Source organism: Pristiophorus japonicus, chromosome 5 (genome assembly GCF_044704955.1).
Source record: "Pristiophorus japonicus isolate sPriJap1 chromosome 5, sPriJap1.hap1, whole genome shotgun sequence".
In the NCBI taxonomy this organism is placed as follows: domain Eukaryota; kingdom Metazoa; phylum Chordata; class Chondrichthyes; family Pristiophoridae; genus Pristiophorus; species Pristiophorus japonicus.
In genome coordinates, this window is record NC_091981.1 from 36,959,317 (window position 1) to 36,985,678 (window position 26,362).

Below are 26,362 nucleotides of genomic sequence, written 5' to 3' on the forward strand. Positions count from 1 at the left end.
AAAGATCCCACAGCACTCTAAGAGCAGGGGGGAGTTCTCCTCGGTGTCCTGACCAATATTTATCTGGTCACAGCTGATTCTAACAGAACAGTTTGTAGATTGTCCACAGAATATTTTGGAACTGGTGACTCAATGGTAGCAGCAAGCCATTTTTATTTTCCACTGGAGTCATTTTTGACTGTTCAACAAGAGCCAGATATCATCCAGTGCTATTCTGCTGACCCCACTCTCTCCATGCAGGATGCAGACCAGAGTTCCGTATTAATCGCTGAATATTCTAATTGGCCAGCATAAGATGAGTTGGATTTTCATCCCAGGACACCCTGGATGATCTATATTTGGTGCTCTGTCCTATAGCCTAAGGAGAACAGGCAAATTCAACCACCATAGCAGGAGATGGAAATTTATTTTAACACTTTTAGATTAAATAAATTAGGAGAAAATAGATCATATTTATAGATAAATTTAAATATATAAATCAAAGTTTCTTTCTCTCACTCACTCTAATGAGCTCTGACTCCATAGTTAGCCCAGGGCTTCCTACGTTTTCCACCACAGAGAAAACAAAGACTTGTATGTATTTATATAAGCGCCTTTCGGAACCTCAGGCACTGTGCTTTACAGCCAATTTAGTACTTTTTGAAGTGTAGTCACTATTGTGATGCAGAAAATGCAGCAGCCAATTTGCACACAGTGAAGAGTAGGGATTAGTTTGTGGCAATATGATTCTCCGAACAATCAGTCCATGAGAAGGCAATAGACTGACCTGGCCAAGAAATTGCACACAACGTAACATTAAAACATTGATTTATTTTACTCTTCATAATCCAAGATGTTATGCACAGATGAATTCTTGTCTTGAAATAAAAGTAAATTAGTATCTTCCATAAAGAAAATTCAGTTTTCCCCATAATGTGTGTGGATGCATAACTTTCATTCATGCTAAATGGATAAAAATATATAATCTGTAATAGAAATACATACAGCTGAATTTAGAATCTGCAGACCAGTATCCACCCACTTTTTTTAATAAAGAAAACATTTGATTTGATTACAAATATTGACTGGTCTTCAGTTAAAATATACATTGCACATTTCCCATTTCCCTCAGTTGTAGAGTAAATCCAGTAAACATCACCGGCTGCTTTTCATGCAGTTTAAAAGCTCTCAAAACATTTCCAGTCTTGTGTCGTCATGTAAAGGGCTAATAACAAAGTTTGGAACTGAGAACTGGTGAAAAAAATCCAATCTAATCCCACCCGCGATCTATTTAATCGATTGCAATACTGGGGCCAAACAACCAGAATTAAATTACAGAAGAGTTCCAATTATATTCTACAGTAGAAATATGTACATCACTTGCTTTTTGTGAAGATATAAAAGCATTTACATGGTTCCTTCATTTAAAAAAAAAGAGATCCAAACCCAAGCTTGGTTTCTTTCTTGCCATTGGACTAACTTTGACACACGAGTGCATTTCAGTGTAAGTATTGCAACCTTCCCCAACAGTAACCACCTTTGTCTGGAGTCTCTCACAGAAATTCGCATGAGTGAATAACATCTGGTGCCTGAGAAAATGTCTCCTTTTTAAAAAAAAAAAGCATTTCTATCAACAGGCATGTACGTGATTCGGCAATTTGTTCGAGTAAAAGGTGCTCATTACAGTTCCTTGGCTCACTGTAACTGAGTAATCCTGAGGGGGATGGCACTGTGGAAGTCTAAGAAGAAAGGGCCTTCCTGAGCAGGGAGGAAGGTTGTGGGGATGATGTTGTAAACTCCTGTAGGGACACGCTCAAATTCTGAATAGCAAAACCCAGATCTGCAGCAAAAGAAATGCACACGTTAACTGCCAACATATTATCATGTCACATACACTAACTGATGACCTCTAGAAGAAATAAAAAACTCATGATGTCCCAAAGTGCTTGACAGCCAATGAAGTGTAGTTATTGTTGTAATGTAGGAAAGGCAGCAGACAATTTGCACACAGCAAGCTCCCACATCGGCAATGTGATAATGGTAGTGCAGCATCCTCTCAGTACTGCATTGAATGTCAACCTAGATTTATGTGCTCAAGTCTCTGGAGTAGGACTTGAACCCACAACCTTCTGACTCAGGCGTTGAGTACTATCCACTGAGCCACTGATCACACATTCAAGGGCAAAAGATATGTCCCTCCATCTCATGACCAAAATCAGTTAGATTTTTTTTTACATGTTCTTTTACAGATTTCTTGTTCTGTTAAAGATTTTAAAAATGACTAAAAGCACATGTTTTCAAAAGATTGCACAAGGATAACTGCTGCATTTCTGTAGTGCTCCTCACAGCTCCGAGCAAGTTACTGGACCAAGGTGAATACTGAGCAGGAGGAAGCACAGTTAACAAGGGGCTAAGTGAAGCTGGGAGGGAAGTAATGGAGGGGTTTGGAGATTGGAGCTCCAGAGGAGCAGACAGGGAGGAAAAAGGACACTGGTGCCAGAGGAGCAGAGGGTACATGTATGAGGGGGTGAAGCAAGGCCATGGAGGGATGGGAAGGATCAAGTCATTCAGGCAGGTGGAGCCAGCGGCTCTTGGCAAGGATGTGACGGGCTGGGGCCACAGGCGAGCAGACGACAAAGTAATAGCTACGAGCATCAAGCAATTCTTTTTACTCAAGTATTTCAGGAACTTGCAATTTTAAAAGAATAGCTGATGTGACAATGAGAACAAATCCCATTACTGGGGACCATACAAATAAAAACAAAATCAATACCTATAATCTCCACTGGGCTTTTTCTGGAACTCGGTGTCTCCTGTCGAGACAGTCACCATTTCAAATCCAACACTGTATTGCCTGCAGAGAGGAAAAGTTGGTAAATAACTATATAAAAATATATAATTCAAAGAATGAATTTGATTATTTATCTCAATTGGTTGGTTCCTGTGCAGTGCACCAGTCCCCTCAGAGTACGTATCCTAACTCGAACCAAGTCCTATTCACCCATCACCCCCGTGCCCGTGGAACGACAATATCTCCCAATCCAATACCTTGACTTACAAATTTTTATCCTTGTGTTCAAATCCCTCCATAGCCTTGTCCATTCCTATCTCTGTAACCTCTTACAACCCTCCGAGATCTCTGCATTCCTCTAATTCTGGCTTTTTGTGTCACCACCATTTTTTTTTTACCCCACTGTTGGCAACCGTGCCTTCAGCTGTCTTGGCCCCAAGCTCTGGAATTCATTCCCTAAACATCTGACTCTCCACCTTCCTCTCCTCCTTTAAGACACCCCTTAAAACTTAACTTTGACCAAACTTTTGGCCCTCTGTTGTAATATCTCCTTACGTGGTTCTGTGTAAAATTTTGTCTGACAATGCTTTTGTGGGTCATTTTACTATGCTAAAGGCACTATATAAATGTAAGTTGGTGTTACATGGGCTCAACTTTCCAACACAATAAGCTCCCCATCCTGCCCCTACTACTTGGGACCGAGAGAGCGTGTTTGGGGAAGGTAGAGAGAGAAAGTCACCCAATATTACTTTGCATTAGGACATGGAGGAATGTAAGTTAGTTTAGGGAATACTGCTTTAAATTAAACTGTGGGAGTAGTACAATGAGCCAATTTCATAAACAGCAATTTTAAGACGGATATAGGAAGTTCCTCTTCATGCAGAGAGGAGTCAACACTTGGAATGGACTCTCAGTAGCGGAGGCAAAAATTCCAGATTCATTCAAGAAACAATTAGACACAGCAATGGGAGACTGTACAGCCGTTCTGGATGAATTAAGATGGCCACCCTCATTTGTTTGATCATGACATTTCTAGAATACACAAAGGCTTGTACATAGGGTATACCTTCTGTGTCATATTTATTTCCTAAAACACTTTCCTCATGGCACTCTACTAACTCACTGTAAGCAACACCACGAGCTACTAACTAATCCATACCCATCTTCAGCTTCCCAAGATGCATTTACACAGCATTTGGAGACCCATGTACCTGATAGGACATGCTCCTCTCCTAACCGTCCTTCCTTATACATTTATATTAATTACTTACTCCTTGAAATTAAAGAGGTATGTCATTTTTTTACTAAGTGGTTTAGAGAGCAGAGCGATATCATCTTGGGGAAACACACACACATGACTCAGAGTTTTCCACATTATGAAATAGCAAGACTTATTAAGTGCAAGCAGGAAATATTGTGTGATGAGAATACGCTCTGCTCCCTGAAGATATTCCCATTACAACGGAGGATTTTTTTGGGAAAAGTTGCACGGATGTTGTGGAAAGTTCCTGATTTATTTTCACACAGCAAACTATTACAAAGACTGAACAGGCTGGGGCTCTTTTTTCTAGAAAAGAGAAGGGTGAGGGATAACCTTATAGAGGTCTTTAAAATTATGAATGGGTTTGATAGGGTAGACCGAGAAAAGGTGTTTCCACTTATGGGGAAATCTGAAACTAGGGGTCATAAATATAAGATAATCACTAATAAATCCAATAGGAAATTCAGGAGAAATGTCTTTGTTTAGAGTGGTTAGAATGTGGAACTCGCTACCATATGGAGTAGTTGATGCGAATACCATGGATGCCTTTATGGGAAGCTCAATCAGTACATGAGGGAGAAAGGAATAGAAGGATATGCTGATGGGGTTAGATGAAATAGGGTGGGAGGAGGCTCATGTGGAGCATAAACACCGGCACAGACCATTTCTGTGCTGTAACTCTATGTAGTATATATTACAATGTTTAATGTAATTTTCAACCATGAAAATAAAAGCATAGCTTTTTAATCCTTTATAAATATATCAAAAGGGAGCAGCTCCTTCTGTGTTCAAAAATAAACAAAGAAACCAAACACTTATTCCTGAACCCAAGGTTATTTTTATTCTTTACTGACCTTGGTCCCCGCAGTTCGATCAGCAATGGACCGTTTTTTTCTGCAGTGATCTGGTACACTGGATTCAACTTGTAGGTGTCTCTGTAATTCCCACATCCGCCTGCAGTCTGACCTTTCCACTGGCCATTTACCTGGCACAAACACACACACACAGAAAAGCTTTGGTACTGCAAGTCATGGCAGTTTTAAAAAACACATTTCAGTATTTGCCACTCTTGCACACAGATTTTGAAAACCAATTCAATAAAACCCTTTCATCTCTGGTAGTTCTGCTGGATCAAGGACTTCCATTTTAAACTACAGGACTGAACAGACAGAAACATCACCTGCAATTATTTGGATATCAGTAAGCAGCGAACCATTCATACAGACAGCATGTAATGTTACAGTCTGGATTAGCTAGGACATGCTCAGAAACTTGCATCAATAGTGAAATACATAGAAGTTACAACACGGAAACAGAACATCCGCCCAACTAGTCCATGGTGGTGTTTACTCTCTAAGATTAAATAGTCCGAATCACCTTTACCCACCCTGTCCTCATATCCCCTCATCCCCTTTCCCTTCATCTACTTATCCAATCCAATCCATATTGAATGTTGGCAGTTTCTGCCTGAACCACTAACCCTCAAAGTGAATTCCACAGCCTTACAGATCTGTGAAGAAGTGTCTCCTGCCCGCTGTTCTAAATCTCTTACATTTAATCATCTATCTATGGCCCCTTGTTCTTGACCCTCAACTACTGGAAACAGTCTGTCTACCTTCTCCCAACCCTTTATAGTTTTAAAACATTTCTAATAGATTGCTCCATAATCTGCGTTCTAACAAAAAAAACACTAAACGGTGTGCCCAATTATTAAGAAACCAATCTTTGGCAACTCAAGTGAATCATAATAGATTCAAGGTGACGCTTATTAATTATCAGGAATGAATTATTTCCTTTATATGTTAGTTATGCTGTAAAAACAATTGGGATACATAGAATAGACAGGATGCTAATTTCTAGGAAAAAAATTCCATGAAATTCATTACCTCATGAAATTTAGAGGGAACTAGATGGAGCAGTGAATTCCTCAACATGATGATTCATGTGCAGTAAGCAACTCAATCTGCAGTAACTGGAAAATTGCACCCAGATTAGCGCCAAAGATGGTTAACCCATATTTCTCTTCTGGATGTGGATGAACTTCTAAGATTCTATGGAGGAATGGGACTAATCTTTGATGGGTCAAATGGCTTCCTTCTATGCTGTAAGATGATTCTAGTGCTGTGGAATCCAAATGTTACCATAGAACCATAGACATTTTCTGTTTTTAAATTACGGACAACACTGCCCTCTCTTGCCCTTCGAGAATCCAGAACTGCCTTGGCTGGTTTAACTTTGAAGGAAAGGTTATCAAATGAAATAAAACAGCCAGTATAAAACATTTCCCTCTGTTTAGGGAGACGTACTGCACCTTGCAGCCTCCATGAACTGACGGGTCCCTTCACGAGCCTGAGATAAGAGTGACAGGCTGAGCTAGGTGTTAGATCTGTGACTTTAGGTTGGACTGACAGCTCTTATTGCAGTGCTACAGATTGCCTTCAGTTGATTGTAGATTTAATGCAAGTCAATTTTTCTGACACCTATCTTACACAATAGTTAAAAAGTTTTACTCAAAAGCCCGGCAAAAACTTGAACATATCGCTAGGCGCATATACAATTTTTAATTTGAAGTTTGCGCAGCTTGGTGCCGGAAACACTCACCCGCTTATAGTGTGTGTATGGAAATGGGATCTTTGAAAATGTAAACTTGCACATGGAGTATACCTGTTAGAGGGAAAAAAAATCCTGTAACTGATCAACATAATGTGTCTGTCGAAAAACCCAGCATATTGTGCCAGATGATCAGAGTTGGGTAAAGTTAATACACAGCTTAATGACATACTTTGTACACTACAGATGTGGGTCTAGTGAATCACGGATTATAAGGAAATGACTCACAGCATTTTCAGTTTTAGTCACTTTTTTGGAGGTTTAATTTGCATTGTTTTCCCTCTCTCCTGAAAGCGTAAACTCCCTGCTAGGGTCCGGTCATCTTCTGGTACCTCATGCGACATGTGTGACATGCGAGAGCCCTGACAATGAGTAGCAACAGGTTACCCAACCTCCTTCTTATCCAATTCTTTCACCCATGTGTAGCTTTCCATATTTTTTGTACATATAAATCAGGGTTACCACGTGGCCATTGGCTACTGTTCCAAACCAGAACTGTCCCACCTTGGCACGGTCAGCTGTGGCTCAGTTGATGGCACTCTCGCCTCTGAGTCAGAAGGTTGTCACGGAGTGGTCCAAGTCCCACTCCAGAGACTAGGCTGACACTTCAGTGCATTATTCAGGGAGAACCACACTGTTGGAGGTGCCATCTTTCAGATGAGATGTTAAACCGAGGCTCCACCTTTCCTCTCAGGTGGATGTAAAAGATCCCAAGACACTATTTTGAAGAGCAGTGGAGTTCTCCCTGGTGTCCTGACCAATATTTATCTCTCGACTAGCATCACTAAAACAGATTACCTGGTCATTATCTCATTGCTGTTAGCTAATTGGCTACCATATTTTCTACATTACAACAGTGACTGCACTTCAAATGTAATTAATTGGCTGTAAAGCGCGTTGGGATGTCCCGAGATCGAGAAAGGCACTATATAAATGCAAGTCTTGCTTTCTTGATTTCCTAGCCCACTATGGCCCCTTTCGTCTCCAGCCTGGCCAGTCTCCCAGTCACAGGTATTTCTCCCATTACTCCCCGTCCCCACGTCTCCCATTTGCCTCTATTGACCCTCTGCACAGCTCCCATGTTTCCACTTTTGACTCAACTCATCCCTACCAGGGCCTATAATAGGCCTGGGATGCAATAGAGACCAAATACACAAACCAGGTATCTGTTAGGCAGGGAGGTAGGAAGGAAGGAATTGCATTATTTAGAGCATCATCATGTCTTTCAGGAACCATCAAAAGAACTTCACACGACAAACTGATTTGAAGTACAGTGACTTATGCAGGAAGCAATTTGAACATATCGGGCACAGTCTCAAAATCATTTTTAACCTTCAGTTAGTAACAGCAGTGAGAAAGCGAAAGTGATGCGATACCCTACGTACCCTGAGCGTGTAATGAATGGTGTTCTGCTTCTCATACTGAGACACCACTAAAGTAAATGTGTTCGTCCCTGGGGTGGTCAGCGTGATCTTGGTCAGGTAATGAGGGCTGTTTATTCGGATTCCATCAATGAATGGAGGAGGATCACCTACAAGTAAATGTGACATTTGAAAATAAATTTTTCTTAACTAGGTTAAGACTTTAAGAATCAGGACATATCCGGTACAGTCTCATAACTAATTGCAATCATACTCTTAATCTTCAATTAATAAGACCACAGCCTTATTCTTCAATTAATAACACCATTAAGAAAGCAACAGTCTTACAATACCCTACATACACCGAGCACGTAGTAGGTGATAATCTGCTTCTAATACTAAGACACTACTAATGCAAACTTTTATCCCTGAGATGGTCATCTTGAAAGGGATAGTTAGAGAATGAAAAATAACATTTAACATGCAACAAGAAAAGTAGATGACAGGAGGGAGGCAGTCTCACTACCTATTTATTAGTTGATATAGCTAGCCCAGAATATTTAAAACCTTGTTACATTTGTAATGCTGGGTGTGGAGCAGATTTATTACAATGATTGAACGTGCATGCAGTTCAAAGATTCTCACGCACCAGCATTTCTGGTTCAACCTTGCATTTGTTGTTAGTGTTTGGATTTTTGGCACTGCTCTTTTAGCTTTAATCTATTGTTTATCCTTTCATTGCCTTTCTTCAGCTACATAAAAAGGAGGTTTTGACCAGATTTTAACACCAACAGCAGAACATCGAGAACAAATTTACCAGTTACTTTGCATCAAAAGTGGGTTTTCTGCACAATCTCTGAATTTCACCGGTCCAAAAATATTATCCTGCAACAGATTATTTATTTGTATGACCTGTTCGCTTACAATAAGAAAACACCCTACATAAAGGTCTGTAATCACCAAATTTAGAACCCTGAGCTGACAAGCAGCAAAAAGGTACGATCCATATAGCCCCCAGGAAACTACAATGACATTAACTGATACTACAAACATTTCAGGATATCCGGTTTATTTGTTGGATGACATGGTGAAGAGACAATGCTGGAGGTAGACGTTCGTGGACTCTTCCACAAACTCCGTTCCTTAGCCACTATCCATCCCCCTCTCTGGCCACTGCCTGAATTAGACTGTTCACAACCTCACGACCTATTTGACGCTGAGCTGAGCTACCAACCCCATATCCTCCTCTTCAACAAAAACTGCCCATTTCCACCTCCGTAGCATCTTCTGTCTCCGCCCCTGAATCAGTCCTTCTGCTGCTGGAACCTCCATCCATGCTTTTGTCACCTCCAGACTTGACTATTCCAATGCACTCCTGGACGGCCTCCCACCATGCACCCCCCATAAACTTGACCTCTGCTTCTGGTATCCGAGCTTGTACCGTCCGATTCACCCAATGCTCGTGTTCGCTGATGTACATTGGCTCCCAATCCACAACACTTCCATTCTAAAATTCTCATCCTCGTGTTTGAATTCCTCCATGGCTTCACCCCCTCCCCATCTCTAACCTCCTCCAGCCCTGCAACCCACAGAGAACTCTGCGTTCCTCCAATTCTGACCTATTTTGCATCCTCAGCCATTGTGATCTTGGACTCGCTATTATATTACTTTTTGTAGGGATTCATTCCCTTTCCATATGCTATAAAATGGCTTCATGTTTTACACTTTAATCTTCCCAGAGCTCTTCTAATAGCTCAGAAGGTTGCCCTTCCAAAATCTTGCCAACTCTACTGCCATTTTTGCAAGCAACATACTTACTTGGATAGTAAACCTTCTTTCCTCCAGTCTGATAAACTACCAACGTTATAAATTCTCGATTGTGGGCAAAATCATCCTGTAATTAGAATATGAATTTAGCAGTTGGGTTAGAGTGTGAACAAGTTACACCAAATCATAGACAGCTGTACAGGACAAGGCTATTCAACCCATCGTACCTATACTGGCTCTCTGAAAGAGCCATTTAGTCCCATCCCCCTGCCCTCTCCCCACATTCTTTAAAAAAATGCAATTATTTGTCCATTTCCCTTTTAAAAGCTATAATAGATTGTGCTTCCATCACCATTTCTAGTAAGCATTCCATATCCTAACAACCGATATTATCTTAATCAATCTTTACTATATACTACATGGCCTGGACATCCTAAATTTATATAAAGATAGAATCAGGTAAATTTCTTACTCAGCCCACGGAACAACAAAGCTTTTACAAACTACATCTTCAATGAAGCAAAAACAGAAAGACAAGGACCAGCTCATCACTGTCAACACATTATTATGGATTGCATTGTCAAGGAGTCCCATGCTACAGTCAAGTCTGTAATTCTTGCCTTTTATTTTTACACAAGAGCTCACAGACACAACAATCAAATTATAGAACAGACTGCAACAGAATCTATTTCAGCAGCAATCTGCATCCATTGCTGGTTATTAGATGTGCGAGTGTGGCAGGGACTGATTTGGCCTCCAACATTCTCTCACTGTCCCCAGACTGTCCCTCACCCCAACATCCTCACCACATGGAGAACCACAGGCACAGCCCCTGACCATTGTGTGTCACAGTGCATTCGAAGGTCAAGAGCACAGGCTGCAACAGGCGTTTGCTTTCTTTCTAAAATGGACTACCCCACCCCACCTTGCCCTTTCTATGCCGCAGTTAAACTTGTGCCAGTAAAGCAGTTTTGCTGCGTCAAGTCCACAACTTGGGTAAAACACATTTCAAAGGTACTCTCAGTAATGAGCCGAGAAAATGAGTGCACATTATTGATGGATTGGCAACCCAGGCTGAATGCAGGAGAAGGTTTACTTTATCAGATCGATGGCCAATCGAAACAAAATGTTTTGCGTTCCACAGAATCGCTCTTCAGCATAAATATCTCCTCTTGCCAATCTTCTCTCAGATGTGTTCAGTTTATAAAGTTATATATGTCTGCTTGCAGGTGGTGCATACTCAAACAACTGATCCACAAATCAATTCCAAATATTTCTGATCTGTTCCCCCATGGGAGTGTAGACAAAGTCAATTAAATGGACGAGAAAATAGACTGCCAGCTCAGAAACCTTATTAAATGCTGACTAGCATCTACACTGCAAGAACCAACAGAAACAAAAGCATTAAATAAACAAAGCATTAACAAGGATTTAGTAGGCACAGAAAAGCAAAGAATAATCATGGAAGTTGTACATAATTATTGATGAACAGAACAAAAGAGGAAAATGCTGAACTTTCTACCGCACCAGATGCTCCATATGAAGGCTTGCAAATAACATTTTAATGTGACAGTGAAGAAATCAGATCGAAACACACAATGTGTATGGAACATACAGCTATTGTAGTCAGACTACTCAAGAATGAATTGCAGAGGCTCAAAATAGCATTTGAATTAAGAAAATGCTCAAAATATTAGGATTCTAACCAAGACACGGCAACTAACCCAATGCCTCGGCGCCCTCTGCTGACTGTTTACCTTGTCAGTAATGTGTCTCGTCAGCAAAACCCAAACAACAGCACCACCTCGTGGACACTGCACCTCCAGTTTGTACTGCGGGTTGTTCGCCAGACTGTACACATCTTTTACAGGGCCTTGCTTTGCATCCCAAGTACTGGGGGAAGAGAAGAAAAGTTCACTGTGCTGAGCCTTTCCAGCAATGTAAATAATCTCATACAAATTAAATACTTTTGCAGACAATAACAGTGTATTAAAATTGTTCAACTTCCACGGCCTGTTTAAGTTTCTTTCTTTGCAATAGATCTCTTTGTCTGGAAACAATTCAGGATCAGGACTGTAAGCAAATAATCTGATCCTGGACCAATTTCAATGACTCATCGGATTCTCTCTTCCTGTGAGGGAAACTGTAGGCCTCTGTTTGTTGCCTCTCATTAACAGACCAGCAAAGATGAGGAACCCACCACGGCAGGAAATCAGCAAATCTTAACACGATGGCTACTCCGTCAAACTGACACTCCAAGGTTATTCTAATCAATACCTTTCAATTTGTTTCAGTGACCTACGAAACATCATTCCGTGATACAAGGTGAAAAAGTATAAAAGAATTGAGTAACTGATTTAAAGCTGTATTGCCAGTGATAAATGGTACCCACAGCACAATGTTGAAATGCAAGTAATTCGTGGATTGTTGCCAGATAAACAACAGTCAATCGATCTCTTGTGACTTTGCTCATGGACAATGCAGGCAGAAGGGCAGTCGGGTGGGGAAAGGGAAATGAGGCAGGGGGAAGTGGAGCAGTTGAGTGAGGTGGAGAGCCAGAATCAGCATGTTGGCCAGGAGGGCATGGGACTTCGAAAGGCAAGAGAGCCGGGTTGGAGGAATGGGGGTGGGAATCGTGTGTGTCAGGCACAGATTTAAAAGTGGGGGAAGAATGGTCAAAATAATTTTTAAAATAGGAAGTTAAAAATTAAAAGATAATAAAAAATGACTTCCTTAGATCCGACTGGTCCATATTAGCCACGTAATATCGCTGATCAATCTGCAAGGTTACAGGCTCACTACAATATTAACACAAGATTACTAATTATATAGAGGATACATCCAGATAGAAAACTTTACTCTGAAGAGATAGGAGGAATTAAAAAAAACATTGTCACAGATATGCTGGTATCACTTTAAATATAATCACAGAAAATTTAAATTAACAGGCCAGAGGGATATACTGCTGGAATCTCAAGAGCATCTTGGGAACTATACTTGAGTTCCAAACCAGGAAGTAGTAAATAAATTGTTTTGATGGCGACAACCAGTGGAATTGCTGCTACAGTACTTACAAAATCAACACAGATCGTTAAGGGGCAATTCATTTTCCTGAATCGAGCAGTTGTAACATAAAGGGTACATTTGTGATTGACAAATTACTGACGATGATCATACAGATGTCAGTGTGTAAGAAATAAAAAAAAGATAAGACTGACATTTATATTATGCCTTACCATGTCTTAAATTTAAAAAAAATGACTATGAAACTGTCAGATTGTGATAAAAACCCAACTGGTTCACTAATGTCCTTGAGGGAAGGAAACCTGCTGTCCTTACCCAGGCTGGCCTATACACGACTTCAGTCCCACACCAACGTAGCTGATTCTTAACTGTCCTCTGAAGCAGCCTTAGCAAGGCACTCAGTTGAATCGAACGGTTACATAGAATAATCACAAGAACTACAGCGTTTCAAGATAGCTAGGAACTAAATTAAAACGTAGGAACTCAAAAGTAGTAATCTCAGGATTGCTACCAGTGCCTCGGGCTAGTCAGAGTAGGAATCGCAGGATAGCTCAGATGAATACGTGGCGTGAGCAGTGGTGCAGCAGGGAGGGATTCAAATTCCTGGGGCATTGGAACAGGTTCTGAGGGAGGTGGGACCAGTACAAACCGGACGGTCTGCACATAGGCAGGACCGGAACCAATGTCCAAGGGGGAGTGTTTGCTAGTGCTGTTGGGGAGGAGTTAAACTAATATGGCAGGGGGATGGGAACCAATGCAGGGAGACAGAGGGAAACAAAAAGGAGACAACAGCAAAAGACAAAAAGGAGATGAGTAAAAATGGAGGGCAGAGAAACTCAAGGCAAAAAACAAAAAGGGCCACTGAATGTAAAGGGGCTGCAGGAGGGGTCAAAACTAAAAATAATGGTTTAAAAACTAGTATTAAAACACTCTACCTAAACGCACGCAGCATTCGAAATAAAGTAAATGAGTTGACGGCACAAATCATTACAAATGGCTATGATTTGGTGGCCATTACAGAAACGTGGTTGCAGGGTGGCCAAGACTGGGAATTAAACATACAGGGGTATCTGACGATTCGGAAAGATAGACAAGAAGGGAAAGGAGGTGGGGTAAGCTCTGTTAATAAAGGATGATATTAGGGCAGTTGTGAGAGACGATATTGGCTCTAATGAACAAAATGTTGAATCATTGTGGGTGGAGATTAGAGATAGTAAGGGGAAAAAGTCACTGGTGGGCGTAGTTTATAGGCCCCCAAATAATAACTTCACGGTGGGGCGGGCAATAATCAAGGGGATAATGGAGGCATGTGAAAAAGGAACGGCAGTAATCATGGGGGATTTTAACCTACATATCGATTGGTCAAATCAAATCGCACGGGGTAGCCTGGAGGAGGAATTCATAGAATGCATACGGGATTGTTTCTTAGAACAGTATGTTACAGAACCTACAAGGGAGCAAGCTATCTTAGATCTGGTCCTGTGTAATGAGACAGGAATAATAAACGATCGCCTGGTAAAAGATCCTCTCGGAATGAGTGATCACAGTATGGTTGAATTTGTAATACAGATTGAGGGTGAGGAAGTAGTGTCTCAAACGAGCGTACTATGCTTAAACAAAGGGGACTACAGTGGGATGAGGGCAGAGTTGGCTAAAGTAGACTGGGAACACAGACTAAACAGTGGCACATGGAGGACTTTTAAGGAGCTCTTTCATAGTGCTCAACAAAAATATATTCCAGTGAAAAAGGGCGGTAAGAGAAGGGATAACCAGCCGTGGATAACCAAGGAAATAAAGGAGAGTATCAAATTAAAAACCAATGCGTATAAGGTGGCCAAGATTAGTGGGAACATTTTAAACGACAGAAAAGAATGACTAAGAAAGCAATAAAGAAAGGAAAGATAGATTATGAAGGTAAACTTGCACAAAATATAAAAACAGATAGTAAAAGCTTTTACAGATATATAAAACGGAAAAGAGTGACTAAAGTAAATGTTGGTCCCTTAGAAGATGAGAAGGGGGATTTAATAATGGGAAATGTGGAAATGGCCGAGACCGTAAACAATTATTTTGTTTCGGTCTTCACAGTGGAAGACACAGAAACCATGCCAGAAATTGCTGGTCACAGGAATGTGGGAAGGGAGGACCTTGAGACAATCACTATCACGAGGGAGGTAGTGCTGGACAGGCCAATGGGACTCAAGGTAGACAAGTCCCCTGGTCCTGATGAAATGCATTCCAGGGTATTAAAAGAGATGGCGGAAGTTATAGCAGATGCATTCGTTATAATCTACCAAAATTCTCTGGACTCTGGGGAGGTACCAGCGGATTGGAAAGCAGCTAATGTAACGCCTCTGTTTAAAAAAGGGGGCAGACAAAAGGCAGCTAACTATAGGCCGGTTAGTTTAACATCTGTAGTGGGGAAAATTCTTGAAACTATCATTAAGGAAGAAATAGCGGGACATCTAGATAGGAATAGTGCAACCAAGCAGACGCAGCATGGATTCATGAAGGGGAAATCATATTTAACTAATTTACTGGAATTCTTTGAGGATATAACGAGCATGGTGGATAGAGGTGTACCGATGGATGTGGTGTATTTAGATTTTCAAAAGGCATTCGATAAGGTACCACACAAAAGGTTACTGCAGAAGATAAAGGTACGTGGAGTCAGTGGAAATGTATTAGCATGGATAGAGAATTGGCTGGCTAACAGAAAGCAGAGAGTCGGGATAAATGGGTCCTTTTCGGGTTGGAAATCGGTGGTTAGTGGTGTGCCGCAGGGATTGGTGCTGGGACCACAACTGTTTACAATATACATCGATAACCTGGAAGAGGGGACAGAGTGTAGTGTAACAAAATTTGCAGATGACACAAAGATTAGTGGGAAAGCGGGTTGTGTAGAGGACACAGAGAGGCTGCAAAGAGATTTAGATAGGTTAAGCGAATGGGCTAAGGTTTGGCAGATGGAATACAATGTCGGAAAATATGAGGTCATCCACCTTGGGAAAAAAAAAACAGTAAAAGGAAATAGTATTTGAATGGGGAGCAATTACAACATGCTGCGGTGCAGAGTGACCTGGGGGTCCTTGTGCATGAATCCCAAAAAAGTTAGTTTGCAGGTGCAGCAGGTAATCAGGAAGGCGAATGGAATGTTGGCCTTCATTGCGAGAGGGATGGAGTACAAAAGCAGGGAGGTCCTTCTGCAACTGTATAGGGTATTGGTGAGGCCGCACCTGGAGTACTGCGTGCAGTTTTGGTCACTTTACTTAAGGATATACTAGCTTTGGAGGGGGTACAGAGACGATTCAGTAGGCTGATTCCGGAGATGAGGGGGTTACCTTATGATGATAGATTGAGTATACTGGGTCTTTACTCGTTGGAGTTCAGAAGGATGAGGGGTGATCTTATAGAAACATTTAAAATAATGAAAGGGATAGACAAGATAGAGGCAGAGAGGTTGTTTCCACTGGTTGGGGAGACTAGAACTAGGGGGCACAGCCTCAAAATACGGGGGAGCCAATTTAAAACCGAGCCGAGAAGGAATTTCTTCTCCCAGAGGGTTGTGAATCTGTGGAATTCTTTGCCCAAGGACGCAGTTGAGGCTAGCTCATTGAATGTATTCAAGTCACAGATAGATAGATTTTTAACCAATAAGGGAATTAAGGGTAATGGGGATCGGGCGGGTAAGTGGAGCTGAGTCCACGGCCAGATCAGCCATGATCTTGTTGAATGGCGGAGCAGGCTCGAGGGGCTCGATGGCCTACTCCTGTTCCTAATTCTTATGTTCTTATAGCCCACTACCACCACCTCAGGACAACTAGGGATGGCCAACAAATGCCGGCCTTGCCAGCAACACCCACATCCAAGATTGAATTAAAAAAACATGTCTCAAAGCACTTTAACAAATTAATTTTTAAGCGCAGCCACTGTCATGTGGGGAAAAACAGCCACCAAAACTTGCATACAGCGAGATCCCACAAATAGCAAAATTACACTTCCGATTTGGTGGGGTTGGGATGAATGTTAGCCAGGCCGTTGAGAGAATTCCTAGCTCTGTTGTAAACGCTATGGGATCTTTAATGACTTCCTGAAGTGGCAGGCCAAGACCTTCGTTTAACATTGCATTCTCTGACAGCTGACAAGTGCAGCACTCCATTCATAGGTGGTCACACACTGCCTTCAGAAACAAAGGAAATTAAGTATTTCAAGGTACCGGGGTTATTTAACTAACCTGTGAATGTAGGTCGACTCCTTGAACAGCGCAGGATTCCAGCTCAAATAAATTACATCATAATGCCGGCAAAGGTCCTCAAAGTTAATCCAGAAAATTCCTGCAAAATGGAAGAGTGCACAAAACCAGCATGAGTAGCAAAGCACACCAAGGTACAGAACATAACTTTCAGGGGCTAGAGGAATTTTACGTTGATACTTCAAGCAAAATTATGTTTTATTGTATTGACGGAAGCCAGCAACGCTTTCAGTCCTTGTACTTAAAAGTCACGAGGGTGGACTGTCCGCTTAAAGTACTAGGGTATAAAGGATGGTCTGGGAGGAGCAGAAAGAGGAAAATAAGGCAGGAAGGATTGGGCGCCAACTGATTTTCCGTCCATTGAAGTTAATGGGTAGAAAATCCGATGTGCAGTCCTTCCCTGCCCTCCTCCACGCCCTCCGTCCGGGAAACCCTTGATGTTCAAGTATTACAAGTGGATGTCTGCACCATTTAAGACAGATGTGGAGCCCCAAAGAACAGTGATGTAATAAAGCTGTTGTGGTAGTATTAGAAACAAGGGTAAACTATTGTATGAAAAGTACCACTCTCCCAATACCACGGGAACTTACCATTGTCTATTTTCTGCGCTGTTTTGGGATCAAAGTTCAAGTATTTCTGGAGAACCGGGGTCCAGCTCTTCTCATCCTTATCACTGTACCGTCCTTTCCATCGCAAATGGCTCCAGGGATTTTTAAGCTGAAGAAATTTAAGACCCTACAAGATAGCAAAAAAGAAAATCAGAAATCCAATCATTCAAGAAGCATTACAGCAAATTCCAAGCACTACCTAAAATATTGAGACCTTCCTAAATGGATGCGTAGTGCAATTCTAGATTGACTACTGGAGAAACAGGGTTAAGATTAAACTTTTTAAAAAAGTGTTTGTAATACTTCAATAACTTAAGACTTTGGTTACAGGCTTGAGATCAGATGAGGAATTTAGGACAGTTAAATTAATTTTTTTTTAAACAATAAACATCTTGCTGAACAGTACAAGGAGGAATCAAGTAAATCATCCAGTGTCTACAATATCAGCTTCTTTCCTTGTGCTTTTCTCAAAGTTCATTTCCAGAAATGCAAATTTAATAGAAAAAGGCTAAATCACAGTGTTTACTACACTACTAATCTATGAATATAACACATTTTTCCTGTTTAACATTTAAAAAAATCTGTCCACTAAACGATTAACTAATAAGAGATGAGTTGAACAATTTTTCTGTTAATTCTGCATGTTGAGATAAATATACCCATAGTGTTCCCCCGTGGCACTGAACACAAGGGAGTCAAGACCAAGTGTAGTTTTCAGACTAAACGGGATTAGAAGGCACAGGAGAATTGAACCAGGCCATCCAGACATAATTCAGTGCTAATTTTAAAGAACTACATTCTGTCATTTTTATATTTCCATTATAAATTCCTATGTGCACGGCTATATTGGAACTTGCCTACGTAAACTTGCCATGTTTTAATTACATCCTCCTACCAGTGGTGATGCTGCAGCACCTCCACAAGGGGGCGGGGGGGGGGGGGAGGAAGAGGAGAAAAAGGGTGTAATTGCAGTATGACAAGTTTTTACGGGCAGTTTCTATTATAAAACCGATCATAGGAATTAATAATGGAAAAAGTGCACACAAATACAAGATATAATTTATTACTAGATATAGATGCATTATGATCAGGCAATATTATTAACTATGCAGGCACAATGCAAGATAGATGCATTCAGCTATGGCAACAGAACTACAAAGACCCAATAGACATCAACCTCCTGTGTTAAGACTGCTACAGAAGCAAAAAACAATGCCACTCACTAGAATCACTTTCTTAAGCCATTTGTGTGCCACTGTCTAAGGCTCTCCAGTCACTTGATATCTGATGGATACTAAACCACATACAGTGTTTACTACACCATTAAACTATGAATATAACACATTTTTCCTCTTTAACATTTAAAAAAATCTGTCCAGTAAGCGATCATTAACTAATAAGAGATGAGTTGAACAATTTTTCTGTTAATTCTGCATTCCGAGTGTTGTAACTAAGGGCAGCTATACACCGGCATTAATGACAACTTAAAATAAAACAAGAAACTTTTAGAGTATTTTTTTCATTTCATCAGCGTACAGTCAAGAGTCGATGCTATATTCAGTGTAGGTTTGAAATCCCCACTGTGGGGTCTGACTGAAGACAATTAATTTAGGAGGAGGTGAGTGATAACTTTTCAGCGTCCTCTATAATAATGTGGGGAGGTGTAGCTGAAACTCTTACAGTAGAACCATCACATACCCATGTGGATTCATTCCTGGGACCCCAATATATGTCGAGACAGCCGGGATAAACAGTGTATTTTGGACTACTCATCAAGTTGGACAGTCACCAAATCTGCTGTTAGGACTCCCATTAAGGATCCGATTGTACCTGGGAATGGGCTGGCCCATCCTGTATAACGCAGGTGGAAACATTTTGTTACCTTGTACTCCCGGATGTCCAGAACAGCATATGCATGTGTAGGTACCAGCCCCCATCGCTCTCCTTCCTCCTCACTCATAATGCCAGTCGCTGTGGTGATCAGAACATCACCCTTATGAAACCTGTTGGAGTTGGACATAAACAAAAACATGTTCTTAAAGCGCTGACTGAAGACCTTTAAAAGCTTTTACTGATGCGTCGACAGCAGATTAAGATTACCTTTGATACAGCATTCTGAAAGTGCCCTCATAATCAAACTTCTGATTGTCTGAATGCATTGCAATCCGCTCTGGTATCCAACCAGTCAAAGCATGAAGATCGATGTTCTGCAGTGTTAAGCAAAATGAACAATTTTATATATTAGGTTATACGGCCAGAGTTGGAACGGCCAAAGACCTTGAGCTTCAAAACTTTCAAACCTGATGCCACTGATGAGGTCACGTGGTTAAAGACACAATTGTGCCTTTATCTGATCACTTAAATTATAATCACTTCTGAAGATGAAATAAATAAACTATTAAGGTCACCAAAAAGATCAGAACCTCTTTGTAGCTAGAAATGTGCAGGAGGTTCAAAAAATTCTCGGGACCTACTAAATTCGAAGCTGCTGGCAGACTCATCAGAAGTGAACCTGGAGTTCTGCTTCAAACAACTCCCATCACTGGAAGGAGTGTGAAACAGGCTACTTATACCACCAAGAGTCCTCAAAACATTCTTTTGAAAAACTAGAGCATATCAGTTATTAGCTTCCAAAATTAAGATTCTAATAGGCAGAGTAGTCGAAAAATAGTATTTATGCCACTGAATTTTACATTTTTAACGGCATAAGTGAGTTTAGTCATAGTAGTTCACAAGTAAGAGAAAGATTAGAAGTATAAAAACCTTTATTGGAGAAACTTGACATTTCCTTATTAACTGAAAAGTTACACGTAAATTAAAATTACTACTTTATGATCTCCTGCCGTGCTGTTACTGCCATCACATTTAAAAATAGATTTGTTGATCTCCCTTCTTGGATAAAATTCAACTATTTGTCTCCCGCCCCATTACTGTCTAGCTGTTCGATTCCCACTATCCAATTCTTTGTCTCTGTTCTATACCTCGTCTTCCTTTCTCTGCCTCTCTCACTCTTTCTCGTGCTGTCATTACTTGGTCTCAGACTTTCTCACTGTTTGTCTTCCTCTTTCTGCAAGTCTCTCATCACTGCCTCTTCTCCATTCTCTGTATGCTTTCCAGACAATCTCCTACCCCCTCCTTCTGCAGGCCTCACATAGATTCACGTCCCCTCTTTCTCTGGAGGTATTTCACTCCCTCCTTTTCCTGACTTCCCGCAGAAAGTTCCTGTTCTGCAGCCTCCTGAGCGTGGAGGAAGTTACCAGCTAGTCTTGTGTTCAACACGCCCTCTGTTCCATTCAAAAGCATAGTTTCAAATTACGGTCAGAATCGAAGTGTCCACGAGTGGAAATAACTAAGTGTCGCTGGTTACAGCATCAACTGCTACCTTCTACCACACTCAGGAGGTCATGTTTCCTACATTACAACAATGGCTACGCTTCAAAAGTTTTTGATTGGTTATAAAGCGCTGAAGGACAACCTGAGGTCATGAAAGGAATGCTATGCAAAAGGAAGTTCCTTATTTCTTTAAAAGAAAAGCTGCTGATTATAATGAAAATGTTGGGGTGAGCTAGGAAACAGCTGCTGATTGAGAAAGATAACATGCCATACAAAAATGTATTCATTTTGCAATAAATTTCTCAATTCACATGATTTGTGGGCATCTGAAATTGGCTTGTATATAATTAAGCAATTTTACAGCATCATTTCTGTAATAAAAACATCACCGATTCTATGATTCTATCAGAGAAAGGGCAGGGGATTGGGACTGCAGAGAGCACATGCTCGACGGGACAAACGGCCTCATTCGATGCTGTAACAATTCTATTCTATGATTCAACAGTGCCGGTAGTTGTACTGGAAGAGAATGAAATCAAGATATAAATCACATGATTAATACTTACAGAGTTGGAGCCTGGAAAATCATATCCTCCCATAACCTTCATGTAGGCCTTTTCTATCAAAGAGACCCAAAGTTCATTCTTGTTATTGGAGTAGGAGCACAGCAGCTCACCATTGTAATCCACAGGCAAATAGTCATCAATGATCACCTGTTTGGAACAGAATCGTGAAAAAGAAACAATTAGATTTCAGTGCAATGTTTGCGGCAGGGCAACGATTCTAAACATATGCAGTCAGCTGGCCATGCAATGGTTGTAAACTGGTGCAGACAATCACCTGGCAACGCAACCTCTTTTGCTTTAATTTCGGTCATTGATGGCCGGTGTAAACAGGTGCATGCAATCACCAGGCCGTGCAATGGTTGTAAACAGATGGAAGAAATGCATTAGGAAACATCTGGCTACATACAAAGGACCACCTGTCCTATCTCCTAGCTCATTTACCCCAATCTAGGAACAAAACCCAGCAAACTAGCGATTTCCACAAATACAAAACAGATGCATTGATGGGCAAACCCAGGTATAAGAACATAACATAAGAATTAGGAACAGGAGTAGGCCATCTAGCCCCTCGAGCCTGCTCCGCCATTCAACACGATCATGGCTGATCTGGCCGTGGACTCAGCTCCGCTCCCCATAACCCTTAATTCCCTTATTAGTTAAAAATCTATCTATCTGTGATTTGAATACATTCAATGAGCTAGCCTCAACTGCTTCCTTGGGCAGAGAATTCCACAGATTCACAACCCTCTGGGAGAAGAAATTCCTTCTCAACTCAGTTTTAAATTGGCTCCCCCATATTTTGAGGCTGTGCCCCCTAGTTCTAGTCTCCCCGACCAGTGGAAACAACCTCTCTGCCTCTATCTTGTCTATCCCTTTCATTATTTTAAATGTTTCTATAAGATCATCCCTCATCCTTCTGAACTCCGAGTAAAGATCCAGTCTACTCAATCTATCATCATAAGGTAATCCCCTCATCTCCGGAATCAACCTAGTGAATCGTCTCTGTACCCCCTCCAAAGCCAGTATATCCTTCCTTAAGTAAGGCGACCAAAACTGCACGCAGTACTCCAGGTGCGGCCTCACCAATACTCTATACAGTTGCAGAAGGACCTCCCTGCTTTTGTACTCCATCCCTCTCGCAAAGGCGGCCAACATTCCATTCGTCTTCCTGATTACCTGCTGCACCTGCAAACTAGGTCCCTCTGCACCGCAGCATATTGTAATTTCTCCCCATACAAATAGTATTCCCTTTTTTTGTTTTTTTTCCCCCAAGGTGGATGAACTGACACTTTCCGACATTGTATTCCATCTGCCAAGCCTTAGCCCATTCGCTTAACCTATCTAAATCTCTTTGCAGCCTCTACACAACCCGCTTTCCCACTAATCTTTGTGTCATCTGCAAATTTTGTTACACTACACTCTGTCCCCTCTTCCAGGTCATCTATGTATATTGTAAACAGTTGTGGTCCCAGCACTGACCCCTGTGGCACACCACTAACCACCGATTTCCAACCCGAAAAGGACCCATTTATCCCGACTCTCTGCTTTCTGTTAGCCAGCCAATTCTCTATCCATGCTATTACATTTCCTCTTCCCGTACCTTTATCTTCTGCAGTAACCTTTTGTGTGGCACCTTATCGAATGCCTTTTGGAAATCTAAATACACCACATCCATCGGTACACCTCTATCCACCATGCTCGTTATATCCTCAAAGAATTCCAGTAAATTAGTTAAACATGATTTCCCCTTCATGAATCCATGCTGCGTCTGCTTGATTGCACTATTCCTATCTAGATGTCCCGCTATTTCTTCCTTAATGATAGTTTCAAGCATTTTCCCACGACAGATGTTAAACTAACCGGCCTATAGTTAGCTGCCTTTTGTCTGCCCCCTTTTTTAAACAGAGGCGTTACATTAGCTGCTTTCCAATCCGCTGGTACCTCCCCAGAGTCCAGAGAATTTTGGTAGATTATAACAAATGCATCTGCTATAACTTCCGCCATCTCTTTTAATACCCTGGGATGCATTTCATCAGGACCAGGGGACTTGTCTACCTTGAGTCCCATTAGCCTGTCCAGTACTACCCCCCTAGTGATAGTGATTGTCTCCAGGTCCTCCCTTCCCACATTCCTGTGACCAGCAATTTCTGGCATGGTTTCTGTGTCTTCCACTGTGAAGACCGAAGCAAAATAATTGTTTAAAGTCTCAGCCATTTCCACATTTCCCATTATTAAATCCCCCTTCTCATCTTCTAAGGGACCAACATTTACTTTAGTCACTCTTTTCCGTTTTATATATCTGTAAAAGCTTTTACTATCCGTTTTTATGTTTTGCGCAAGTTTACCTTCGTAATCTATCTTTCCTTTCTTCATTGCTTTCTTAGTCATTCTTTGCTGTCGTTTAAAATTTTCCCAATCTTCTATTTTCCCACTAACCTTGGCCACCTTGTACGCATTGGTTTTTAATTTGATACTCTCCTTAATTTCCCTGGTTATCCCTTCTTTTACCGCCCTTCTTTTTCATTGGAATATATTTTTGTTGAGCACTATGAAAGAGCTCCTTAAAAGTCCTCCACTGTTCCTCAATTGTGCCACCGTTTAGTCTGTGTTTCCAGTCTACTTTAGCCAACTCTGCCCTCATCCCACTGTAGTCCCCTTTGTTTAAGCATAGTATGCTCGTTTGAGACACTATTTCCTCACCCTCAATCTGTATTACAAATTCAACCATACTGTGATCACTCAATCAGAGAGGATCTTTTACTAGGAGATCGTTTATTATTCCTGTCTCATTGCAGAGGACCAGATCTATAATAGCTTGCTCCCTTGTAGGTTCTGTAACATACTGTTCTAAGAAACAATCCCGTATGCATTCTATAAATTCCTCCTCCAGGCTACCCCGTGCGATTTGAGTTGACCAATCGATATGTAGGTTAAAATCCCCCATGATTACTGCCGTTCCTTTTTCACATGCCTCCATTATTTCCTTGATTATTGCCCGCCCCACCGTGAAGTTATTATTTGGGGGCCTATAAACTACGCCCACCAGTGACTTTTTCCCCTTACTATCTCTAATCTCCACCCACAATGATTCAACATTTTGTTCATTAGAGCCAATATCATCTCTCACAACTGCCCTGATATCATCCTTTATTAACAGAGCTACCCCACCTCCTTTCCCTTCTTGTCTATCTTTCCAAATCATCAGATACCCCTGTATGTTTAATTCCCAGTCTTGGCCACCCTGCAACCACGTTTCTGTAATGGCCACCAAATCATACCCATTTGTAATGATTTGTGCCGTCAACTCATTTACTTTATTTCGAATGCTGCGTGCGTTTAGGTAGAGTGTTTTAATACTAGTTTTTAATCCATGATTTTTAGTTTTGACCCCTCCTGCAGCCCCATTACATTCAGTGGCCCTTTTTGTTTTTTTGCCTTGGGTTTCTCGGTCCTTCACTTTTACTCATCTCCTTTCTGTCTTTTGCTTTTGTCTCCTTTTTGTTTCCCTGTCTCCCTGCATTGGTTCCTATCCATTGTACAGAAGATACAAGAATCACTGCGAGCGGATCATTTACTTGTAAAGATGTACGGCAGAGCAATAGAGCAGGGTATAAGATTGTCGGCACCACATAGCTGCTGACTGCTTCTAGCATTAATGCTTAGCACTACACTTTGGGACTGAGAGCAAGTACCCTCTCCTGGTTTGTTTATATATCAATCTACAGATCCAGGGACAAAATGACTGATGCATGATCAAGGCCAGACACATCATTCAAACCCCATGAATGTTCACATGCCAGTTGAATCTTGATTCCAAGCTCTCCAGCCTACCAGCTCAGTATCAATCACCACTATTGGTTGTGGCAATGATGGTTGGACTAAGTTTTCATATCAGCCTACTTGTGAGACTGCAAACTGTAGGGCAGTGTTCTATAATGGTCAGGGAGGGAGATGAAGAAAATTTTTAACCACATTAACAAATGACAATATGATGTGTTCAATGTCATTTACACCCTGGCAACATTGGACAGGATGATACCAGAACTGACAGTGTACAACTATCAGGAATGACTGAACAGACAGGGCTCTTTTCTCTACAAAAAAGATTGAGAGGTGACCCGATAGAGATCTTTAAAATTCTGAAGGGGTTTAGAGGGGATGTTTTGCTTGTGGGGGAGTCTAAAACTAGAGGCCATAAATATAAGGTAGTTATCAATAAATCCAATAAGGAATTCAGGAGAAACCTCTTTATCCAGAGAGTGGTTAGAATGTGGAACTTGTTCCCACATGAAACAGTTGAGGTGAAAATAGCATAGATGCATTTAAGAGAAAGCTAGATGGCCTACTCTTACTCCTATTTCTCATGTTCTTGTGAGGGAGTAAGAAATAGAAGGTTATGCTGATAGGTTCGATGAAAAGAGGTGCGAAGAGACATGTGTGGAGCATAAACACCACCATGAACCAGTTGGGCTGCTGTAAATTCTATGTAACATTCATCACTATTGGCAGTGGGGACCTGCTGAAGCCAAAGTCTCTTCTCTGGTGATATCTCTTCGCACAATATCCAAGGAATTCCTTCTAGCAATCTCAAGCATGTTGTGGATGATGGAAAGTGATTGACAGGAGAGAAAGAATTGACACAAAAACAAATAAAACATGGATGTAATGCAATGTAAATTAGATTTTCAAAAATAGAAAAAAAAAAATAGAAAACACAAATTAAACAAAATAGAAAGGAAAAGAGAAGCAAAGCTTTTATTAACTAGAAATAATTTTTACATTGGCCGAGTTAAGGATTCTTTTTATTCTA

General features: G+C 41.1%; 1 protein-coding gene across 1 annotated transcript in view; it reads right to left on the reverse strand.

The window, feature by feature from the left end:
• Nucleotides 1-1,402: 1,402 nt before the first annotated feature.
• capn7 (calpain 7) overlaps nt 1,403-26,362 on the reverse strand; it is a 41,725-nt gene continuing 16,765 nt past the window's right edge. Inside the window, exons 10-21 of the mRNA XM_070880544.1 lie at nt 21,553-21,699; nt 19,754-19,860; nt 19,536-19,656; nt 17,636-17,780; nt 17,028-17,127; nt 11,527-11,662; nt 9,821-9,896; nt 8,027-8,172; nt 6,633-6,695; nt 4,886-5,016; nt 2,753-2,833; nt 1,403-1,819 (exon numbers count right to left, since the gene is read on the reverse strand). Coding sequence (XP_070736645.1) covers nt 1,675-1,819; nt 2,753-2,833; nt 4,886-5,016; nt 6,633-6,695; nt 8,027-8,172; nt 9,821-9,896; nt 11,527-11,662; nt 17,028-17,127; nt 17,636-17,780; nt 19,536-19,656; nt 19,754-19,860; nt 21,553-21,699 — 1,398 coding nt within the window. The 3' untranslated portion in view covers nt 1,403-1,674. The remainder of the gene's footprint in view (nt 1,820-2,752; nt 2,834-4,885; nt 5,017-6,632; nt 6,696-8,026; nt 8,173-9,820; nt 9,897-11,526; nt 11,663-17,027; nt 17,128-17,635; nt 17,781-19,535; nt 19,657-19,753; nt 19,861-21,552; nt 21,700-26,362) is intronic.